At 46.3% G+C, this 19,089-nt stretch overlaps 1 protein-coding gene across 1 annotated transcript in view; it reads right to left on the reverse strand.

The window, feature by feature from the left end:
- Positions 1–3,173: 3,173 nt before the first annotated feature.
- Positions 3,174–19,089, reverse strand: part of SDC4 (syndecan 4) — a 19,273-nt gene continuing 3,357 nt past the window's right edge. Inside the window, exons 2-5 of the mRNA XM_019539640.1 lie at positions 8,502–8,652; positions 7,565–7,608; positions 7,080–7,269; positions 3,174–5,756 (exon numbers count right to left, since the gene is read on the reverse strand). Coding sequence (XP_019395185.1) covers positions 5,605–5,756; positions 7,080–7,269; positions 7,565–7,608; positions 8,502–8,652 — 537 coding nt within the window. The 3' untranslated portion in view covers positions 3,174–5,604. The remainder of the gene's footprint in view (positions 5,757–7,079; positions 7,270–7,564; positions 7,609–8,501; positions 8,653–19,089) is intronic.

Raw genomic sequence — 19,089 nt, forward strand, 5'->3', positions numbered from 1 at the left:
TCAGCAAATCTGAACAGGGTGCTTTTTACCCCCTCGTCCAAATCACTGATGAAGATGTTGAACAGCGCGGGCCCAAGGACCGAGCCCTGGGGGACCCCACTGCCCACGTCCCTCCAGGTTGAGAAGGACCCACCCACTCCTTACGGCAGTAGAGCTGGGTACTATTCCACACACAGAGCCTGACCTACTACAAACACTCACATTCTTCAAGTCAGTCTTTCAAGCTTCTCTTCATAAACACAAGGTCTAGAAAAGTAAATACATTCAAACAGAGATTCTTACCTCATCACTCAACTCCAGCAGCTGGGGCATAAGTTTTAGTGATGGTGAGTGTGCATTTCCTAGTACTGTGATCCCCTCAGCTGCCAGTGCCTACCCCCTCCAAACAGCCTGGAGTGCAGGGACCCTGTAGGTAGTGCACAGGTACCAGGTGCTAAACCACACCAATCCTACACAGTGCAGTGCTATGCAGAAACTTGTTGATTTGGTGGGGGTTTTAACACTAGTTCAAGGAATAGGAAGCCTGGCCTGGTATTTGGGCACTAGCCCAGAACATGGGAAACAACTTCAAGTCACTGCTCTGCCAGCAATGGCTGACCCCGCCTAAAATCACTTAGCCTTGTACCTCAGCTTCCCACCTGTGACAGGGAGAAAAGCACTGCCCTGACTCAGTGCCATCTTGATGATCAGTAGAGAGAACTTTCTCCTGGTGGTGGCAGGTTTCAGAGAGACCTGACCAGGGAAGTGGCCATCTATGGGCACCTGATCAGACAGCAAGGGACCCCAACAGCTCACTTCAACCAGTTCAAATCCAGCTTCAGGTACACACTGTGGAGAGTCAAGGAACCTGCTTATAAACAGACACTCAGACCCCACAGTTGGAGACCGTATTAAAATGGGATTACATGAAATGTGCTGGTACTACAGGAAGGCAGAAGAGGATGACAGGAAGGAAATGGCAGACCACATATGGTGGAGAGGAGTTTGGCATAGACTTTTTCAGGGGCAGGCCCTCTCAGGGCAGTGGATGCAGGCATGGGTATGGAGATGGGTGCACAGATGCATGGTACAAACTGTGAAATGGGTGTTTAATGGTTTAACTGCCAAAGTGTGTTTTGATCTACCAAATGAATCACCAGGGCTGCTTAAGTTATATATTTATTTATATAGAAATAATTATTTTGCAAAAAAGACAGTTTATTTTGGGGGGGGATTTATATAGCCCCCATTACTAGGGTCTCAGGGAGTGCACAGACTGAATTCACATATCAACAGCATCCCTGTTGTGTGGGGCAACCATGACTGCTTCAGTGGAGTACTTTCCACATACAGCTCTGCCCAGCCACAGGGACCCATTCATTTGACTTGTGACTCAGCTGAGTGTCCTCAGGGAAACAGAGCTGCAAAACAGACAGCCTGAGTTCAATTAAACCTCCATTCACATTAGCTCAGAGCTCAGCAAGAGGCAGCAACACACATCTGAGGGTGCAATTCCAGCTGCCAGGACGTTGGAACGTTCCTCTGCACTGCGTCCCGTTCGGAGGAGGTGGCAGCGGCCTTTACGCAAGTCAGAGCTGCCTGGGGCCATGTGACTTTGCCTGGCTGAAGTCTGAGAGGAGTCAGGCTTATTCACACTTGAGCAAAATAAGACTTCTGGTGGGTTTATTTTTCAGTTTAGCTGATTTGTGCCAGCAGGAAAAGTGACCAAGTAGCATCTTAGCCTGGGGGTGAGAGGAACTGGGAATATGCAGGACTACAGTACCAACAGCCCTTTTTCTATAGCTTTTTCCTGCAGCCTTCCTATGCTGTGCAGCTCTAGAAGGCAGCAAGTGCCAGAACTGAAAGGGAGTTGTTGCACCTCTTGGCCCTAGAGCCCTACCATCAGGGAAGAAGAAAGAGCAATCACCAACTTCTTGCCGTACGGCCAAGTGGGACAACCCACCCAGATGGCAACAAAAATTTACACCACGTCAGTCTGCCACATGGAGCTTTAGGAGGTTCAGACAGTCCCAGCAGTAGGAAAGAAAACCCAGGCAACAAAGTATCCCTCATGACAGCAGCAAGAGGCACATGGACCCCTGGGACAGTGGCAGAAGTCTGTGTCATTCTCCTCTGCAAACAGCATAGCCTATAGTGCTAGAAAAGTCAGACACGTGATGCATTGTGGGGCAGTCAATATCAGCCTTGCATGAAAACAGTGAGCTTCATGAAACCGGGGGCAAGAGATGGGAAGGAAAGGCCCATACACTTTGAGTGCATGACTAGATTAGAGGGCTTCTTGAACCATCATCTTGTGACTAGGGCCCCGGGGCAGGTGTGTTGCCTTCAAAAGTAAGGCAGGGAAGAGAGGGGGAAAAAAAGAATTGGTATTCCACAAGTGCTTTGCTCTAGTGGCCATGGTACTTGTGAAAAGTGCTGGGCCTTCTACATAACAGCCAGGCCCTTTCATTGCCCTCCTTTGCCAGGAGACCATAGCAGTGCAGAGTGCTGGCACCATCCATCCCACCCAAGCAGGCCAGGGGATGGAGATGCAGTGGCTCTAGGAAGCCATCAGTCCTGGTATAGATGCAGAGTTGCTCCTGCTAAAAGAGGCGTGGTTCTGAGCCTTTAACTACCTGGCCCAACTGCTTCTGCAGACCTGTTCCATCCAGCAGGTTGTTGCAAGGCTGACATCAGCCAGCTTCCTACCCAGCTCTGAGCTGTGTGTGCGTGCGTGCAAGTAGGGTGTTTGTCTAGATTTACCAAGATTAAGGAGCATGGACTCAGTGTCTGCATAGGCACATGAACATGCAGGCCCATCCTTCACTGTCCTGCTCAGCTGCCATTTGTTAGGGAAGTGCTCCAAGTGTAAATAAAGCAGCACTGAATAGGGACTATGAGGTACAGGCCACAGATCCAGTACAAGGACTAAATGGCTTCTCTGTCTTCATGAGAACCAAAGCATGTTTCACTGGGATGAACCAATTCCACTTTCCCTTGGTTCTGTCTCCACCAAAGAACCATGCCCATAAACCAATTTATAAAGTACCATTTTTATTTCAAATCAGAAATTGGTAACAGTGAAAGATAAACCCAAGAGCAGTTACAAGATAACCTAACATCCAAAGCAGCAGACAGTTACAAATAGGTTACTTCCCAAGAGCTGAATGCCCAGAAATAGTCCAAAAAAATCCTTTACCATTAGTTTCCCAGTACCCATTCCAGAGCCAGACCCTGGGATAGGCTTGTGTTTGAACTTTATAAGCAGCCTCCTAAGAGAGTCTTGTCCTTGAAGGTATCCTTAGGCTACAGGCTCAAACCCTTGCCAGAATTTCTCCTGCTCCCCAGTCAGACATGCACACAGGACTGGTAGCGTTCCCCACCAGGCTAAAATCAGGTGTGCGCCAACTTGAGTCTGTACTGATGGAAAACTAATGCAAGAGGAAGTTCAGGTCAGAAACAGACCAAATAAAAAACCCAACCTTTTAGTACGGATTCAAGATTTGAAGAGTCCATGTGGTTTTTAATGTCTGGCCTTACCCAAGACAATATCCTGTGTTATGCTTTGAGTTACCAAAATACATAAGAAGCCCATGTCCTTGGCTCTACCTTTCCATATAGTCAATAAAACCCATGCAATAAGATCATATAGGAAGCAGTGAGCTGTAGACCTAGCCTGAGTAGAAGACAGACCTCCTGGGAAGGATGCTTATAGGACACACACATCCTCTACATGAGAAATTTGAAAGACAGAAGCCATTTACATGGTCTTTTAAGAGCCACATTGCATCCCCATGCTGTCACGTTGGCAGATTATATGTATGGAGGACACTCCACACAAAGCCATCCTCCTCAGGAGATCAGTTCAGAGCCTGCAAAAGCACAGCCAATGAACTAAACAGCAGGTTTTCCAAGAAATGGTTACTTCCTCTATACTAGCAGCTTCCTGCTCATTTCTCTTACTCCTTAAAAGGAAAAGAGACTGACTTCAAAATTGAGGGCAAGTGATCTCAGCTCTACTCATCAACCAAAAGGGTTGTAAGCCAGCATTTTACCTGCTACAGTCTTGTTTCCAACAACTCATAGCAGTTAAACTGATGGCCACTGTTACGGGCATTCATGAAGCACTAAGTAACCCAGGGAGGTCCTGTGACCATTAGCTTGACTCCAGCTGTAACTAGTAAGCAAGAGTAAGATATTACTGCAATTTAGAACAAAAACATTGCACAGAGCAATAGATGCTAGACCAACCCCCGCTCCTTATACACAGTAAGGTTGCAGAAGATCCAGAAAAAAAATCAACTCTAGCCTTTTTACTCTTAAAATCGTACATTTCACTGAAAAAATATAATATATAGCTCTATAGGACTGATTATAATATATTACAGGCTAAAAAAGCTCATTTCCCCCTATAAAACTTTAAATCATGTTAGAGAACCCGATTTTGCATACAGATTTATTCTAGCAGAAGTTATTGCCTTCAGTTCTTAATTAAAGTTCACAGAATAAAGCTTAAATAGTTTTCACAGAGATTCATTATATTAGTGTTTTATATAAAAAAAGGAAACAAAAATTACCAGACCAAAAAAAAAAAAACACAAGAGCAGCCATGAGAAACTATAAATAATCCTATAAAAAAAGTCAAAATCAAAAAAATTATTGATAAAACACATAAATATATCTTTAAAGTCTCCTACAGTAGCTGCTATAGGAACAAAAGAAACCTGTAACATACCATAGCCAATGCTGCTTCAGTTTTGGAATATGGATTGTATAAAAACCCACACACAGTATATGTCTAGAGAAAATGCCCAGCCAAAAAAGGTGGGGGGAGGGGGGGGAAAAATGAATGGAAGACACAAAAATCTTAAGTAGTTAAGAAAGCAGGGGGGTTATGTAAGCACATTTTCTACAAACATATATAAACATTAGACTATTTTTCCTAGCAATTTTAATTACAAAAAAAAAAATCCTACATTAAAAAACTTGGAGGACGAGGGGATTGTCTCAGAGCTATGCAGAAAGACTTTCCTGATTCTTATGGATTAACAGCCCTGCCCAGGGCAAAAAGGAAACTTCCCCCTAGAACCCATATAGTCATTTCTCCATTTATGGCATACAGGAACCCTGAGCCCAGAGGACACAGAAGCCCCCTGATAAGGCAACATTATACTGTAGGGTAAAATTCATAAACAGGCATGTACCAAATGCCTGATGTGAGTAGCCTGCTGCAGGACAAACCCCATTCCAAAAGGGTTTTCGAAAAATCCTGCTTTTACAAAAGGTGAATAGGAACACTGCATACCAGGTAGACACACAGTTTGCTTCCACACACAGCTTGATAATTCATACACCCATCACCCAAAAAAGGGGGGAAAAAAAAAATGTTTGGCTTTTTTGTACTTTTTTCTTAAGCTTTTCTTAATATGACAGCATTTTTCAAGACTTGCTGCATCTCATTGGGCCCTTGTTAGTCAAGCAGGATGGGAAGGGGCACATAGAAAATTAAAGAAATCTCTGAAATTGCATCCAGAAAATCCATTTGTTCAACGCTTCTCATCTGAAGGCCAAATGCTTCAATATAGTCCATTTCTGTCCCCAGATGGGCAGGAGGTGCTGATGAGCTTAAGCATAAAATTCGTTTGTAGGGGCTTTCTTGTAGATTGGCTTCTTGCCCAGGTCATAGCTGCCCTCATCCTTTTTCTTCATGCGATAGACTAAAAGGAGAATTAGGAAGACGGCAAACAGCAGCCCCACTGCCCCACCTGCAATAAGAGCTGTAAAACAGAACAGAGTGAGTCTTTAAATTCTCAGACCTGCCTCACTAGACAAAAAACCCCACAAAAAACAAAAAATCTAGTTCATTAATTGTGTATTTCAGAATTGCCTCCAATGGAGCTGGCGTTTTAGCTGCCCACCAGAAGCATCTTGTTACTACTGCCATTCAGGCCTGGTAGCCTTTATTGTTCAGAGGCAACAAGACATTTTCCATCCCAGACAGAAGGCTGGGCAAGGAGGCACCTTCTAGACCAAGCAATTCAGAAATGCAGAAGACAAGTGTCTTCTCAGATGCTATGAATGGCCCTTCCATCACAATCAGGAATGCTCAGAAGCTGGCTTAATATCAGCATCTCTTGCAGCTAAAGCAAGTTTCTTTAACACCCAATGCCTTCAACCAAGGCAGAGACCAGTTGGTTCAGTTCCGGAGAATGGGATGGGAGAAATCTGATTCAATGGCACAAAAAGCTTTTACTGGTGGTCTTCCCACACTTCCAAATGAGGATCACATGCTCCAGGTAGATCACCACTTCTCTGTGCCAAATGCAATTTTTATGCTGACCCCCGCCACTGCAGCCAGGCATTGAGAAGAGCTGTGGGGCACATTGATGAAGACAACCCAAAAAACTTGCATGACCCTGGCCACATACAGAGGTTTCCAGTCCCCCAGAGCTGCCAAGCCAATGTCTTTCATCCCAACTAAGCCTGCTGCGAGAGTGACAGTTTTGCAGATGTGGTAATGGCAAGGGGTAAGCAGCAGCTTTGTTGTGTTGTAAAAAGAGCCAGTTAGCTTGCTGCTGTGAATCTAGGTACTAAAATCCTTCAGAGAAGGAGTCTGCCCTATGCTGGCAAGGTGCCCATACAGAAGAAGCAAGTCATTGTGTTGTAAAGGGAGAACTGCTGCAGTTCATTTACAAGGCTATCGAGTGACTGAAGCATATTGTGCCACTGATTTATGGCTAAATGATACTCTTAGATAATCACAAGCTGGGCACGAAGGAGAGCTGGAGCAGGCACAGCGCTTCCACAGTTCCCCCCAATGAGATTGGAGGAGAGACCTGAACAATAGCCATCAAGCCTTTACCAAGCCATGTCCCACTCCCCTATCCCTCACGCCACCACACTTTCTAGGCAGGAGTTTCTACAGGTGTTCATAGAACTGGAGGACTGGAAGGCATATAACGGTAGCCTTGTGCCCCACTGGCTCTGCACTAGAGTAGTCTTGTTCCCTTCTCCAAAAGGGCCAAAACACAACAGCATGGGTGGAGACACTCCCATGTTACAGCATGACGCTAGCTGGGGAGCAGGGGAGGGGCAGTTACCTGCAAGGACTTCTGTTCTTTCAAAGATGCTGCTACTGCCTGTGCTGGCCATGGAGATCTTGTTGGACAGGTTCTCTTCCTGAAGGGGCACAACTCCCCCAGGAACGATCTCATTGTCTTGCATAGGGTTTTTGTTCATGTCCTTTGTCCTTTTCCCATTGTCTTCAGGGATATCGTTATCACTAGAGCTCTGAATAAAGCAGACAAGACACACCCTGTAGTAAGCACCTACTGAAAGGTTATAATACAGGAGAGAAGAGCAGGGGCCAGATACCATTTTGTGGTACCAGGTGAATTCAGTGGCATACATTGGAAATGCTTTCCTCATGTATGTTAGTGGATCGCATCCTCTGCAAGCCAGGTGCTAGCAAGGATGGGAATGGGAACGGGGGGCAGAAGCCTGCAGTGGCAGACAGACCTTATGAAGGGAGACTACTGAACTAGACTTTTAGGGAAGGGAGGAAGAATTTAAAAACAATACCCACCACAAGACTGACTGTGCTGGTTGAAGTCAGGACATCAAAGTAATCTGAAAAGAAAGAGCACAGCATTTAACCTTCTCTTGGTCTCTATACCACTGCCAGGCAGGATGCCTGGATATTGGAAGACGTAATCAGGGCTGTGCCTTGGTTGCAGCCGTCTCTTATCTCAGAACGCTTTTGCCAGTTGGAAGCTCTGATTGCAAAGCCACATGATGCAATCTCATATAACTAACTTGGTCAGGGGAGAAATCCTCAGCAATGGCAAGTGGCTTTTGCTGCAGGTTAGCAAGAGTTGCTCCAGAAACTAGTACACTGTGGAAGGCTAGGCTGGCTTCCAAAAGAGGGCAGAGCTCCCAAACACCCATCCCTAAAGGATAAATTGCATAGACATCAACCACCAGACCTGCCTGAACATGCATGCAGCAGGCTCATTTCAGAGCTTGTTCTTCTCCTTTTGAGAATGTAGTGTGCACGTGAGAAGGACAACGTGCTAGTTGTTGGAACCTGTTTACACTAGGAGAGTTGAATTGGGTCTCCCATTTTAGAAGGCACACCTAGAAGATTCAAGTTTGGGGTTGTAAGAGGGCAAAAGTTAATGGAGATTAAATTTCAGAGCCCCTTGCTGTTGGGTAAGGAAAGGGGATCCAAAGAATGGCACATTGCTCTCTCACCAATACTAGCACATCACACATTGGAAAGATAATGTGTAGAGGCAAGATAGCACTACTCTAACAACATGGCTTGGTGCCCTTCCATTGTTCCCCTTAGTGCATTCAGGTACCAAAGAGACACCACATGCAAGGCACCTGGCCAAGCTTATTTAGAGCTGAATGATTTGCCAAGCTGGGGTCCACTAGGGCCAAAGAACAAATGCATAGAAGACCAAAGCATGAAGAAATATTAGTCAGTGAAAATTATCCACACTCCTTTGCCTACACACCTTCATCACCAGACCCTGATAAATCATAGTCATCATCATCATCAATGGTGCTTTCAGAACTGCTGCGACCAACATCTTCATCATCTGGCAATGCACCTGAGGAGTAATCTTCTTCTAGCAGCTGTGGATCCATGGTCATGGTTTCCCTTACCTGAAAAGAAAGAGGCAGCGTTCAAGTCCTTTGGCAGAGGCCAGAAAGTTGCATTAAAAAAAAAAAAAAAGTCAGTTCTCAGACCAAGAGCAGCACCTGTTGCCAAGTCAGCTGAGCCAACACAGCGTAACAATTTTTGGATGGTGAAAGAGGACAGTCTTTCCTGGCTTTAAGTGATCTAAAATCCCCGTGTCTCTAAGGAGGAAGAGCACCAGCCTGAGTGGGGATTTCCTGAAGGGCTTCAGCAAGTTCATGGAGTGACAGGTTTTGCAATAACATCTTAAGCAGAAGTCAGTGGCGGGACACTTTAGCAAGCGAGTGAGTGTGTGTGTGGGGAGGGGGAGGAAAAAAAAAAAAAAAAAAAGGAGGAGGAGGAGAAGCAGCAAATACACGTATACAGGGGAGTTGCTGTAGCTTATAGTACATTGGAGAACCTTTCCCAGCCCTATGGCAGATACTGAATCAGGTGCCCCTGCCCCACAACTAAACTGAAACCTCCAGAATCCAGGTGGTTTATCATCATTCACTTCACTTAAGTTCAGATACTTTATCATACAAGGGCTAAGACGTAGACAGATAACTCTGCTTTTCAAATCTGGAGACTGTCAGACATAGGCAGGATCAAAGCGCTGGATATAGAACAGCAGCTGGTTTGTGTGAAGGGTCCCCTCCAGAATGCATCAGATTATCAAAGCAAACAGCTCAAGACGTAGCTACTGAAAGAGACCTAGAGTCCTCAGGGGTCTGGCCTGCCAGACCAGGGACTGGTCCATTAACACTGCAGCAGCACAGACTGCTGCTCTCTGTAGTCAGTAGGGGTTGGCTCTCGTAATGCCTGCAGACTAACTAATCTCAAGCCCTGCAATAACTCTTTTCCATTCAGGCCTTTAAAGAATCAGCAACCTAAACCTTCTGCAGTCCGAAGAGTATGCAACAACCAACTCCTCTGATGCAGTCCTCTGCAGTTCTAATGACCCGGAGGGGCTGGCCCAGGCTACGATTCCCTGGCTCTGGGATCAGGGCACGTCTGCACATTCAAGCACAAAGAACACAGCCCTGGCTGTGGCGCTCCAGCTGCTCACAGTTAGCAAGTCATTTGCTCCTCAGGGGATTTAACCTTTTCCCTGGGGCTGGTAGCACTATGCAACCACAAGCCATCTCACTAGCCTCTGCTGTATCGGCTGGTGCAGATATTCCATTCTCCAAAAGGGCCCCATTGTCACATTAGGTACCTGAAGCTCATGCTAAGCTGGTGTGGCATCACCATGAGGCTCTACAGTCTAGAAGCAAGAAGTTTCTCCTAGTAGTTGCAGCACTCTGGGGCGTTTTCAGGCAGGCAGCTTTAGCTCCCTTGAGAATCACGAGGAACTGGGAAACATGCAACTGAGCAGCCTGAAGAGCCAACAGCGCACTCTCGTGCTGATAGAGCATCTCCAGCTGTGCCCTCAGAAGACAACTAGGAAGAGATACAGCTTGTACCATCCCCTACTGTGGAAAATGATTAATTCCAGTTCACCACAAGGCCAGTACTTGGCAGCCCCAACACAAGAGGATGGGGCACCTTTCATCATCCCCTGGAACAAAGCATTCAGATCATGCAGTGCATCGAGGAGGTCATCACTACACAGCAGATATCAGCAGGTGGCACATATGTGACTCAGCACTGCTACTCACTGCTGAATCACAGGATTGTCTGTCCAGCTAACAAGGGAGGAGGAAGGCAGAGACCTGGCTAAGTGAGTGAGTGACTGCAGCAACTGGGTGGCAGGCTTTATCGGGTCAGATTAGGGGCGAGTAAAACCACAGCCTGTCTCTTGCGATTGGCAGGTACTCTGGACTATGCCAGGGTCCATTATCAGAAGAGTCCATCTATTAGAACAGTGTTTACCGAAACAGCGAGTGAGAAATTCAAGGAAGTGCCTGACTCACAAAGCACATGCAAGTGTCTCACTTGAGAGAATGGGTGAAAAGTGACTAGCTCCCCAACCCTTCAGAGAAATGTCTTGGTAAACCCAAAAAGCTGTTATGTGCGGAAGAGAGACTGGGGGAGGCACTGCACATCTCCCTCGACACTCGCACAAACAACTCGTTCCATGTTTCTATCCAAGTCTATCCAGCAGTAAAGGACCCAGCTCTTCCAGGGAGCCAGAGGCAAGAGCGCAGCACCCAGGGAAATTTGAGGGTGGGTCTGGAACAGCGACACTCGTCACTGGCAGGGCACAGAATCCGTGGGCAGTGCAGGCACCAGGGAGGCACAGCACCATGCAAAGAGCTGCCTGTTTACAGCAGCATTCAAGAGATGCTGCACTCCTGAATCCAAGGGCCAGGCTCAGGCATGCAGGGACCTCCCTGCCCTCCCCCAGGGGCATGCAACCAACAGGCTGCATCTCTAACCCCTTTTCAACAGGACTTGGCTACTGCCAAGGCCTCTGTGACCGCATTCAACTTAACACCTTCAGCAGTCACCAGCTGGAGCACAGCATCTGAACTCCTGCAGCCCATGCTGCCACTTGTTATTACAGTGCTGGAGCAGAGCCAGGGCCAAATCCAGCGACTCATGATGGCAGAATCGGATGAAGCGGTTGCATGGCCCCACCTCACTCAGGCACCCAAGGCCAAGCCCTGCTATTAATACACTCCAGCTCCTAGAAGCTTTGGACTGCAGAAACCCAGTTCCACCCTTAAGCAGATTTCACCCACAGCAAATGCCAGGGGAGATTAGCAACCCTGGAAGGGAGGGAGGGGAATGGAAGAGCAGGAGCTTTTCCTGCCTAGCAGTCACTAAGAGGTTTACTTCTTAGCTACCAGCTTGCCTATGTGCAGGAGCGCATGCACTCTGTGCCATTTGCGCCAAGCGCTGCGTCCGGAGAGTCTGCCCAAGGGACAGCCAGTGCCCAGCCCCTGCGATGATCAGTGCTCCAGAGGTGCCAAGATACACAGGAGGCAGCTCTGACTGCACAGCTGTTATTGCAGAAGCAGGACACTAATGCCCACGGAGCCAACAGGGCTGCAGGCCTTTGTCCCCCCAGCGGAGGGGTTGGATTTCACAGTGCCCTTGGCTCTATTTCACATTCCCGCAGCTGACTCACCCACTAGTGCTCTGTTAAGTTTGCATAGAGCAGCAAGCCAGGTTCTTGTCTGACATGTGACTTTCCATAGCCACAGTCTCATTCTGGGAAGCGAGTGAGGGGGCTCTCAACCAAGAGAGTGCTTGCCTCCTCCACATCACCCCAGCCAACACACCCTTTTGCAGAAGTGACCAAGTAACATTCCCTAGGGTAGAAGCACAATTTTCCAGACACAAGCTGCATGCAATCAGCTTTCACAGCAGCCATTGTCTGAGCAGACACACCAATGTTTGAATTCGCCCAATGTTTCTTTGAAGGCTGGCAGAAAGCAAAGCTGGGGTGGGTGGTGGGGGGTTCACACCCACGGTCTCGGGCATCCGAGCTGTGCACGGTTTGTCTGGCTGGCTGAAAACCTTTCAATGGAGGCCTCTATAGCTCACTTCTGCCTTTCAGCCTCCCACCACTGTGTACACACACCAAGGAGTAAACAGTGCTGAAAGGTGAAAGTCAATGCTTCACAGACAAAAGAACATGGAGCTTTGCCAGGTGGGAAAGCTAGTAACGCCAGGTTAACTGTTTATATACCCTGCAAAGCCAGGAATTGATCTTGGCCATAAGTTTACTAGTCGTAATTGTTCAGGTCATGGCGCTTTCAGCACTTAACACTAGAAGGTTGAGACTTGACTGTCTCATGCCCTCCGCTCCCCTGCCGCTAACCCCCAAATTTGGTGGAACTACAGCTCTTCCGCGAGCCAATAAAGAAAAATCCTGCAGGAATTAGGAGGTATTAGGAGTCCCCCAGGTTCATTATGGAGATTTACAAGTCATCATTCAGACTAAGCAGACCAAAGGGCCCTCTACACCTTTCTAAACTGTGCCACACTAGAATAGTTAAGAACTAGCCTGCCTGTGAGAAATTTCTTCTTAATCCTTACAGGCCTTCAGCAGCACACGTATTAGCTTGTTCCTAAATCCACTAGTGTTACAAGCTCTGGCTAACAGAGGCATCACAACATAGCTAACCTAACTTTGTCTTCTGCCAAGTGCCGATTCTTGGCTTTGTTACAGAGCCTAGCCAGGGACATTTGGAAAGGAGTGTGTGCATCATTTAATCTCAGAGGACATCAGGACATGTCTCCACCCTCCTCCTCCCAGATGCACATTTATAGTGTCACATGCTGCAGATGCTGGCTAAATCACCAAGTCACATGCCAGGAGGAGTCGCATTATAATGCGCAACTAGACCTCAGGTTGAAGGCTGGAGAGGATTTATGCATTGAGAGCTCTAGGCAATGCTTCAAGAACCTGCATTCACAGAATGGCTACATAAAAAGCCATCATAACTGGCATCAGCTGCCCCACTCCCTTTTATTTTTTGTTGGAGCAGCCAAGATGCCAACTACTACGAAGAATAAACTCTGCCAACACAATGTGTTTTTTAGCCGGGGGGGCAGGAGGGGCCACACATGCATTCTCCTTCCACTAATGCCAACTGGAGATTCAAGTCAGCGGGGACATCATGCTAGCTCAAGCATGGAGTTCAATTAAAGACTGCATTTCAACCCCCAGGCCAGAGAGTCAGGCAGCCTGGGGCTCTAATACCAGAAGATCCCAGAGACCAAGCTATTGCTTAAATTTTTTGGTCACAGCTTGAATGAATCCCCTTGCAGGACATGGCTGCAGTTCCAGTAAACCAGGCTGAAGTTTAACAAGCCAAGCATAAAAAAAGCCACTGGCAATCTGTTCCAAGGGAAACACTACGTCCAGCTGTCATTGGTCATCTGCCTCCTCCTCCTAGAGAGAAAGAGACATTGGTTCTAGAGATAAGCGAGGCCAGGGCACAAGAAGGAATTTCTAGTCCTTTGTTCCAATTTGCTTGCATGGCCTCAGACACGATCCTTTAAAATTCACAAGTACTCAGGATCTTCCAGAGATCCAGGATAAGATTACAGGGATTCAGCAGGACATGATAATCAGCTCCCCTAAAGCCCCTCGTTTTGGAGATTTATTGGAAAGCAAGTACCTTTGAAGCAACAGCAACATCTAGCAACATGGGCAGAACCAAATCACTCAGCTAAACAAGACTGGACTCTGGCTTTGAGAAAGCTCTCTTAACCTCTTGCCACATTGCTGCATAAGGCGGTCTTCCCAGATAACTAGAATCATAAAACACGGACATCTGGTGTCCATGGAAGCACCCGGAGTGAGGGAAGAGGGTGCCTTCCCACCCTCACAAAAAGCTCCTCTTAAATACTTGCCCAAACTCATTAATGGGGGGGTGGAAGAAACTTCTTTTCCAGAAAGAAGAAAAAGGCACCTGGCTTGAAACAGATTGTGCCTCATTCCACCAGCATAACTGCATTACAGGAAAGCCACTTGAACTGACTTTTTGCCATCTGCTCAATATGCAGAAGGCAGACCGTTTCCTTTTCTTGAAAGATCTGTCCCACATTATCCACAGGATAGCAGCTCTCTTGGCACAAGCAGGGAGACGATCGTGGTTTCCTGCCCTTGCCTGCATTTTAGATAGCTTAAGGTGGGGTGGACTGTCCAGCCCAAGTACTTGCTAGAGCAAGAAGAGCTACTGTATTGGAGCAAATGTACAATACTGTTGTTTAACTAATAAAAAGCCAGAAGCACCAATATTAGCAGAGCCCACTGAGCAAGGATTATTTGCTTCCCCCTCCTCAAATCACATAACTGCTTGGGTGAGGTGCCAGACTGCCAAGATTAACCCAACACTTCTCAGGTTACTTGGTCCTGGAGCCTGTGCAGAGGAAGCCGAGAGCCCACTTCTGCAAGCAGTTCCTGTTGAAGTGCCTAGGTAGGAGGAGGAAAAGCCAGGTCCTAGAAAGGAGCCACTCTGCACTTTCCAATTGTCCAAGACAAGTCTCACCTTCTGCACCCCCACGTTCTCTTTTTTTCCAGCACATTTTAGGTCATAGGTGGTTTACAGAGGAAATCAGATTCTATTAGGGCAGAGAGAAGGAGAAGTCCTTCCTTTTTTGTACATTCCTGGCATAAACCATGAAGCTGTTAGCTATAAATTCCCCCCCAGAAGTGAAGTCATAATCCCCATGGTATATAACCATTGCTATAGACAGCGAGCAAAATGGCCTTGCTGTAGGCAGAACTTAAGGAGGAGTTGCTGGCCAAGCCTGAGTTACAGCAGCACCCAGCTTGACACAGGGGAGGGGAAAAAGGAGAAAGGTCATGCTTTCAGTCCATCAGCATTTTAACAGCCTACACTTTATACTCAGTGCCCTTCTGTGTCTTTAAGGCACTGCAGTAAAGGCAAAGAGGAGGAGAAAAAACAGTTGTCTTTAAACACAAACTCTGATAATTAACAAACCACAAAGCTATAAAAAGGTTGTATAACTCTCATTCCAGACCAGCACATGCAGGGATCTGTTTACAACAAGACTGGCTATATCAAGTCCTTGACTGCCCCCGATCTGCAGGAAACTAGAAGGCCTTGTGTAGCATTAGGGAGAAGAGAAAGGGTCCCCCAAATTGGAGTGGATTATACTCTGGCCAGGGGGACCCCAGGTGACCTCACACTGATCACTCAGACGGTATACCCTGAAGTGAGAGAAGATCCCGGCTGTGCATAGGCACATCATGAAAGGGAATACCTAGCACTTCATCTCTGCCACATTATTTTTCATCAGACCCACTACAACTTTAGAAAACTAGTTGGTCCTTACTGAAGACTCTCCTGAGCAAGTTGAGGGGCTCCATGGTGCTTTCACTTCCTTGGTGACGGGACATGGGTGTCCAAGAGGAAGCCAATATTTTATCAGTGGTTTCTTTATGCAAACCCTGCCTGCCCTTTGAAACCAGGGTACTTTATCCCCCTTACAGAGTTCAGGCTGCTCTACTCTCCACAAGGAGTGAGAGACTGCAATTCTTCCAAAGACACAACTCAGTCCCATGGGTTATTCTCCCAGGCTGCAAACATTTCAGAGCCGGACTCCTTGCACTTTAATACTACATCATACCAGAGCGTTAATTAACAATCAATTATAATCAATTAATTATCAATAATTAGGACATCAGACTTCAAAAGAGAATTAGGCACAGCAGAAGTTCAGTGCCTTTGCAAGCTAGTTCAACACCACTAATCTAGGCATGTTTGCACAGTTGAGATCCAATATAGCACCTAGCAAATATTTCCATTCCCCACAATCCATTTTAATCAAATCAAGCACCTAGAGATTTAGGCTTAGCCCACACTTGAGTTTTGCCAGCACAGCTGTGCTAGTTAGCAGTGGAAGTTCTTTTGCAGCTGTAGCTATACCAGTAAGAGCTATAGTGGAGAGACAGGTATCAGGGTAAGACCACAACTGCTGGAAGTTTGGTTGGTAAGGCACCTACACAGGTATAACTGCCTCTCTACAAGCAGGGCTTTTCCAACTTAGCTGCATTACATAAGCCATCACTTCAACATTTCTGGTTTAAGACCACTCCAGCAGAGACTTCCTTGGCCAGAAAGCCAAACACACACCAGATTGAGCTATTCCAGGTGTGTTACCTTTAAACAGACAAGTTATGCAACTACAGTAGCTCAAGAGATGTTTTCAGTGCCCCAAGTTCTAGAGCTCAGTTTCACCACCTCTTAGTACAAAGAGATATTTCAGCTCTAGGCTCCTTCCTGAACAGAACAGGGGGCCTTTTTGAATGCAGGACAGCAATCCAAGGGATTGGAGCAATTGGTCTGTTCACGCCTTCTATGGGCCTCAGAGCACCAGAGCTTCTGCAAGGTAACAAGGCAATTGGTAGATAAAAGTTTGCCATTTTAGACTGAAGATTACTCCAGCTGAACCCTTCATCTTGAGGCTTTTCACCGAGAAGAGGCAGGCATATGTGGTAGCAGGCTAGATACATGCACACTGACTACCTAGCCCACTGTAAAATCAGTCACCCTAGTCTCACCACAAGGTAAAGTAAGCCAAGTCACCACACAGGGTGGGGCAGAGGGTGGATAGTATTGACTTCACCTTGTTTAGCTCACAGCTCTTTGTCTCCAGGATTTTACAAGGAGTAACAGACTTAAATTATCCCACCGTTTGGCAGTCAAACCCAAAGTGATGATGGCCTGAAAGAGGCAAAAAAGCCAGAGTGGAAAAGCCTGATCTGCACAACAAAGAGCAACTCAAAGACACTCTCATGGACCCAGAGGGACAGATTTCCATCTTCAGCTTCCTCTGTGCAAAAATGAAATTTATTTCCTACCTATGGGGACTTTTTACCATCTTAAAATTTTCCCTGAGCCTCATAAAAGGTATGTGAGCCCAAAAGCTTGCAGAAAGATTTTTTTTGCAACTTAGTTAGTCTAATAAAAGGTATCATCTCTGAACCAAGACTCGTAGAGTTCTGCATTTCTCAGAGTGGAAAATATACATTAATTTTCTACCTTACAATGACTGTTGTACACTAGTGCTATGGATTGGAGCCAAGCTCATCTCATTCCCAAAAATAAGTAGTTTCAGGCATAATTTAGTTTCTTTGCTTTCTTTAAAGTGTTGAGTATTGTTATAATTTGTATAGCTACAGCACATTCCATGCATTTTAAGTACCTGCATCCTAGAACCTAACCAAAACGGACAAAACTAAATACACCAGGGTATTTCCAGGAAAAATAACTTGAAACTTGGCATGCTCTCAAAAAAGATGCAAGTATTTCCTGTGTATTTCCCCCTCCCACACTGACATTAGCTTCTAGGTTTAAGGTTAAACTATTTAGTCCAGAACTAGCAGAATGAGTTTTGAAGAGGAATTTAATGGTTTAAACCTACTCACCCATTTTAAACTAGCCAGTCATTTTTCTCCCCTGTAACAGTTACTTGATTATATTCAATACAGCAGCTATTGAGTTACTGGAGCTACTTGTCTATATTAGCCAGTTTTCCTACCATTTAGCTGTACTGTTCAGTGGTGGTAATTACGAGGTTCCAGCAGCCAACAGTGTTTTAGTGATAAAAATATCTAGACTTAGCCCACACCAGATTAGGAAATTAAGATTAAACTAGTGACGCTCTGCGTCATCATATGCAGGCTGCCGAAGAATGGAAGATATTCCCCCTAACCCCCCCGATGCTACAATTCTGGAGGAGTTTGGCTCTCTCGGAAATTGCTTCTTTTCCGAAAGAGTCAAACCCCTCCAGAACCGCGGCATCAGGGAAAGTCTGACTCATGGCTGGTCAGTCAGCAGTACAGTATTACTCAAGAACTGACAAATCCTAGGAAGGCACCAAAAAAGACAAAAAAACCCCACTAAGCGTAAATTTCCAAAGCTGCGGGCAGAGTACACTCAATGTGTCACCACTAGTAACAATTCTTGAAGGAGAACTAAACAGAAGTCACTGTTTATTCCAGGAGCAACTCATCTGTAAGAGGAAAGAGCAGGGTCAAATACTGGGTGGAAAAAAAAAAAACTTTTACTGGAAGTGGGGGTCTAAAGTAATCCAATAAGGAATCAGCACCATTCAAGTAAGATCCTCTATAGCCCAGCAACCCAGTAACTTGCTACATCTCAGCGTAGAAGTATTTAACAGGCTACTCCCGTCCCAGTCAGTAGCACAGAAATCTCACCTCATCACAACAGCTCCGTTCTACCGCAAATCATTTCAGGCCTTAATCTATTAAGAGCCTGCATTCCTCCAGGTCTCAAAACAGGGACGAGCTCCATCCTGGCTGTGCACTAACAGCATTACTGGGGCTTACTTACACATTTTGTGTTCGTCTTCAACTCCTAGTTCAAAACACCCTCTGTCCCCGCCATAGTTAAAGTGGCCCAGTCTCTTATTGGGGATGCTGCTGCACCACACTATAAGCATGGAAGACTAAGAAACTAGTCGGATTCCAGCGATAGAAGGGGAGGATTCCTAATCAACACAACTCAAGCAACACACAACCCCACGGTTCAGGTCAACCACCAGGAGCAAGTTAAAGCAAACAGTCAGAAATTAAGAGGCATATGGAAAGAGGTTTTCAGCTGTGGTGTACACCCCAAATCCCCCAGCCACTTGCAACATAGCACTTCATTCTAGTCATAGGCAGCTTCCGGCAATGCAAAATTCCCTTGTTCTATGAACACTAGATGCTCAGCTCTGCACTACTCTCCAGAGGAAGCTTCTTCCTTGACTACCATATTTAGTGAGCACAGCCTCCATCAGATGCCCACTACAGCCACAAAGATCCTCATCTCAGGAGAAGCAAAAAAACCCAAATTGAGAATCAGACCAAGTAAGGCTTTACAGTCAGCCAAGTGGTTTCAAGCAGCCAACGCATTCAGCCGCAATAGGGATTTTTAGTGAGGCGGGGACAGGCTGTGGGAATTCTGCTGAAGCTTGCACTGTGCCAGCAG

Source organism: Crocodylus porosus, unplaced genomic scaffold, assembly GCF_001723895.1.
Source record: "Crocodylus porosus isolate Cpor-Errol unplaced genomic scaffold, CroPor_comp1, whole genome shotgun sequence".
Taxonomy (NCBI): domain Eukaryota; kingdom Metazoa; phylum Chordata; order Crocodylia; family Crocodylidae; genus Crocodylus; species Crocodylus porosus.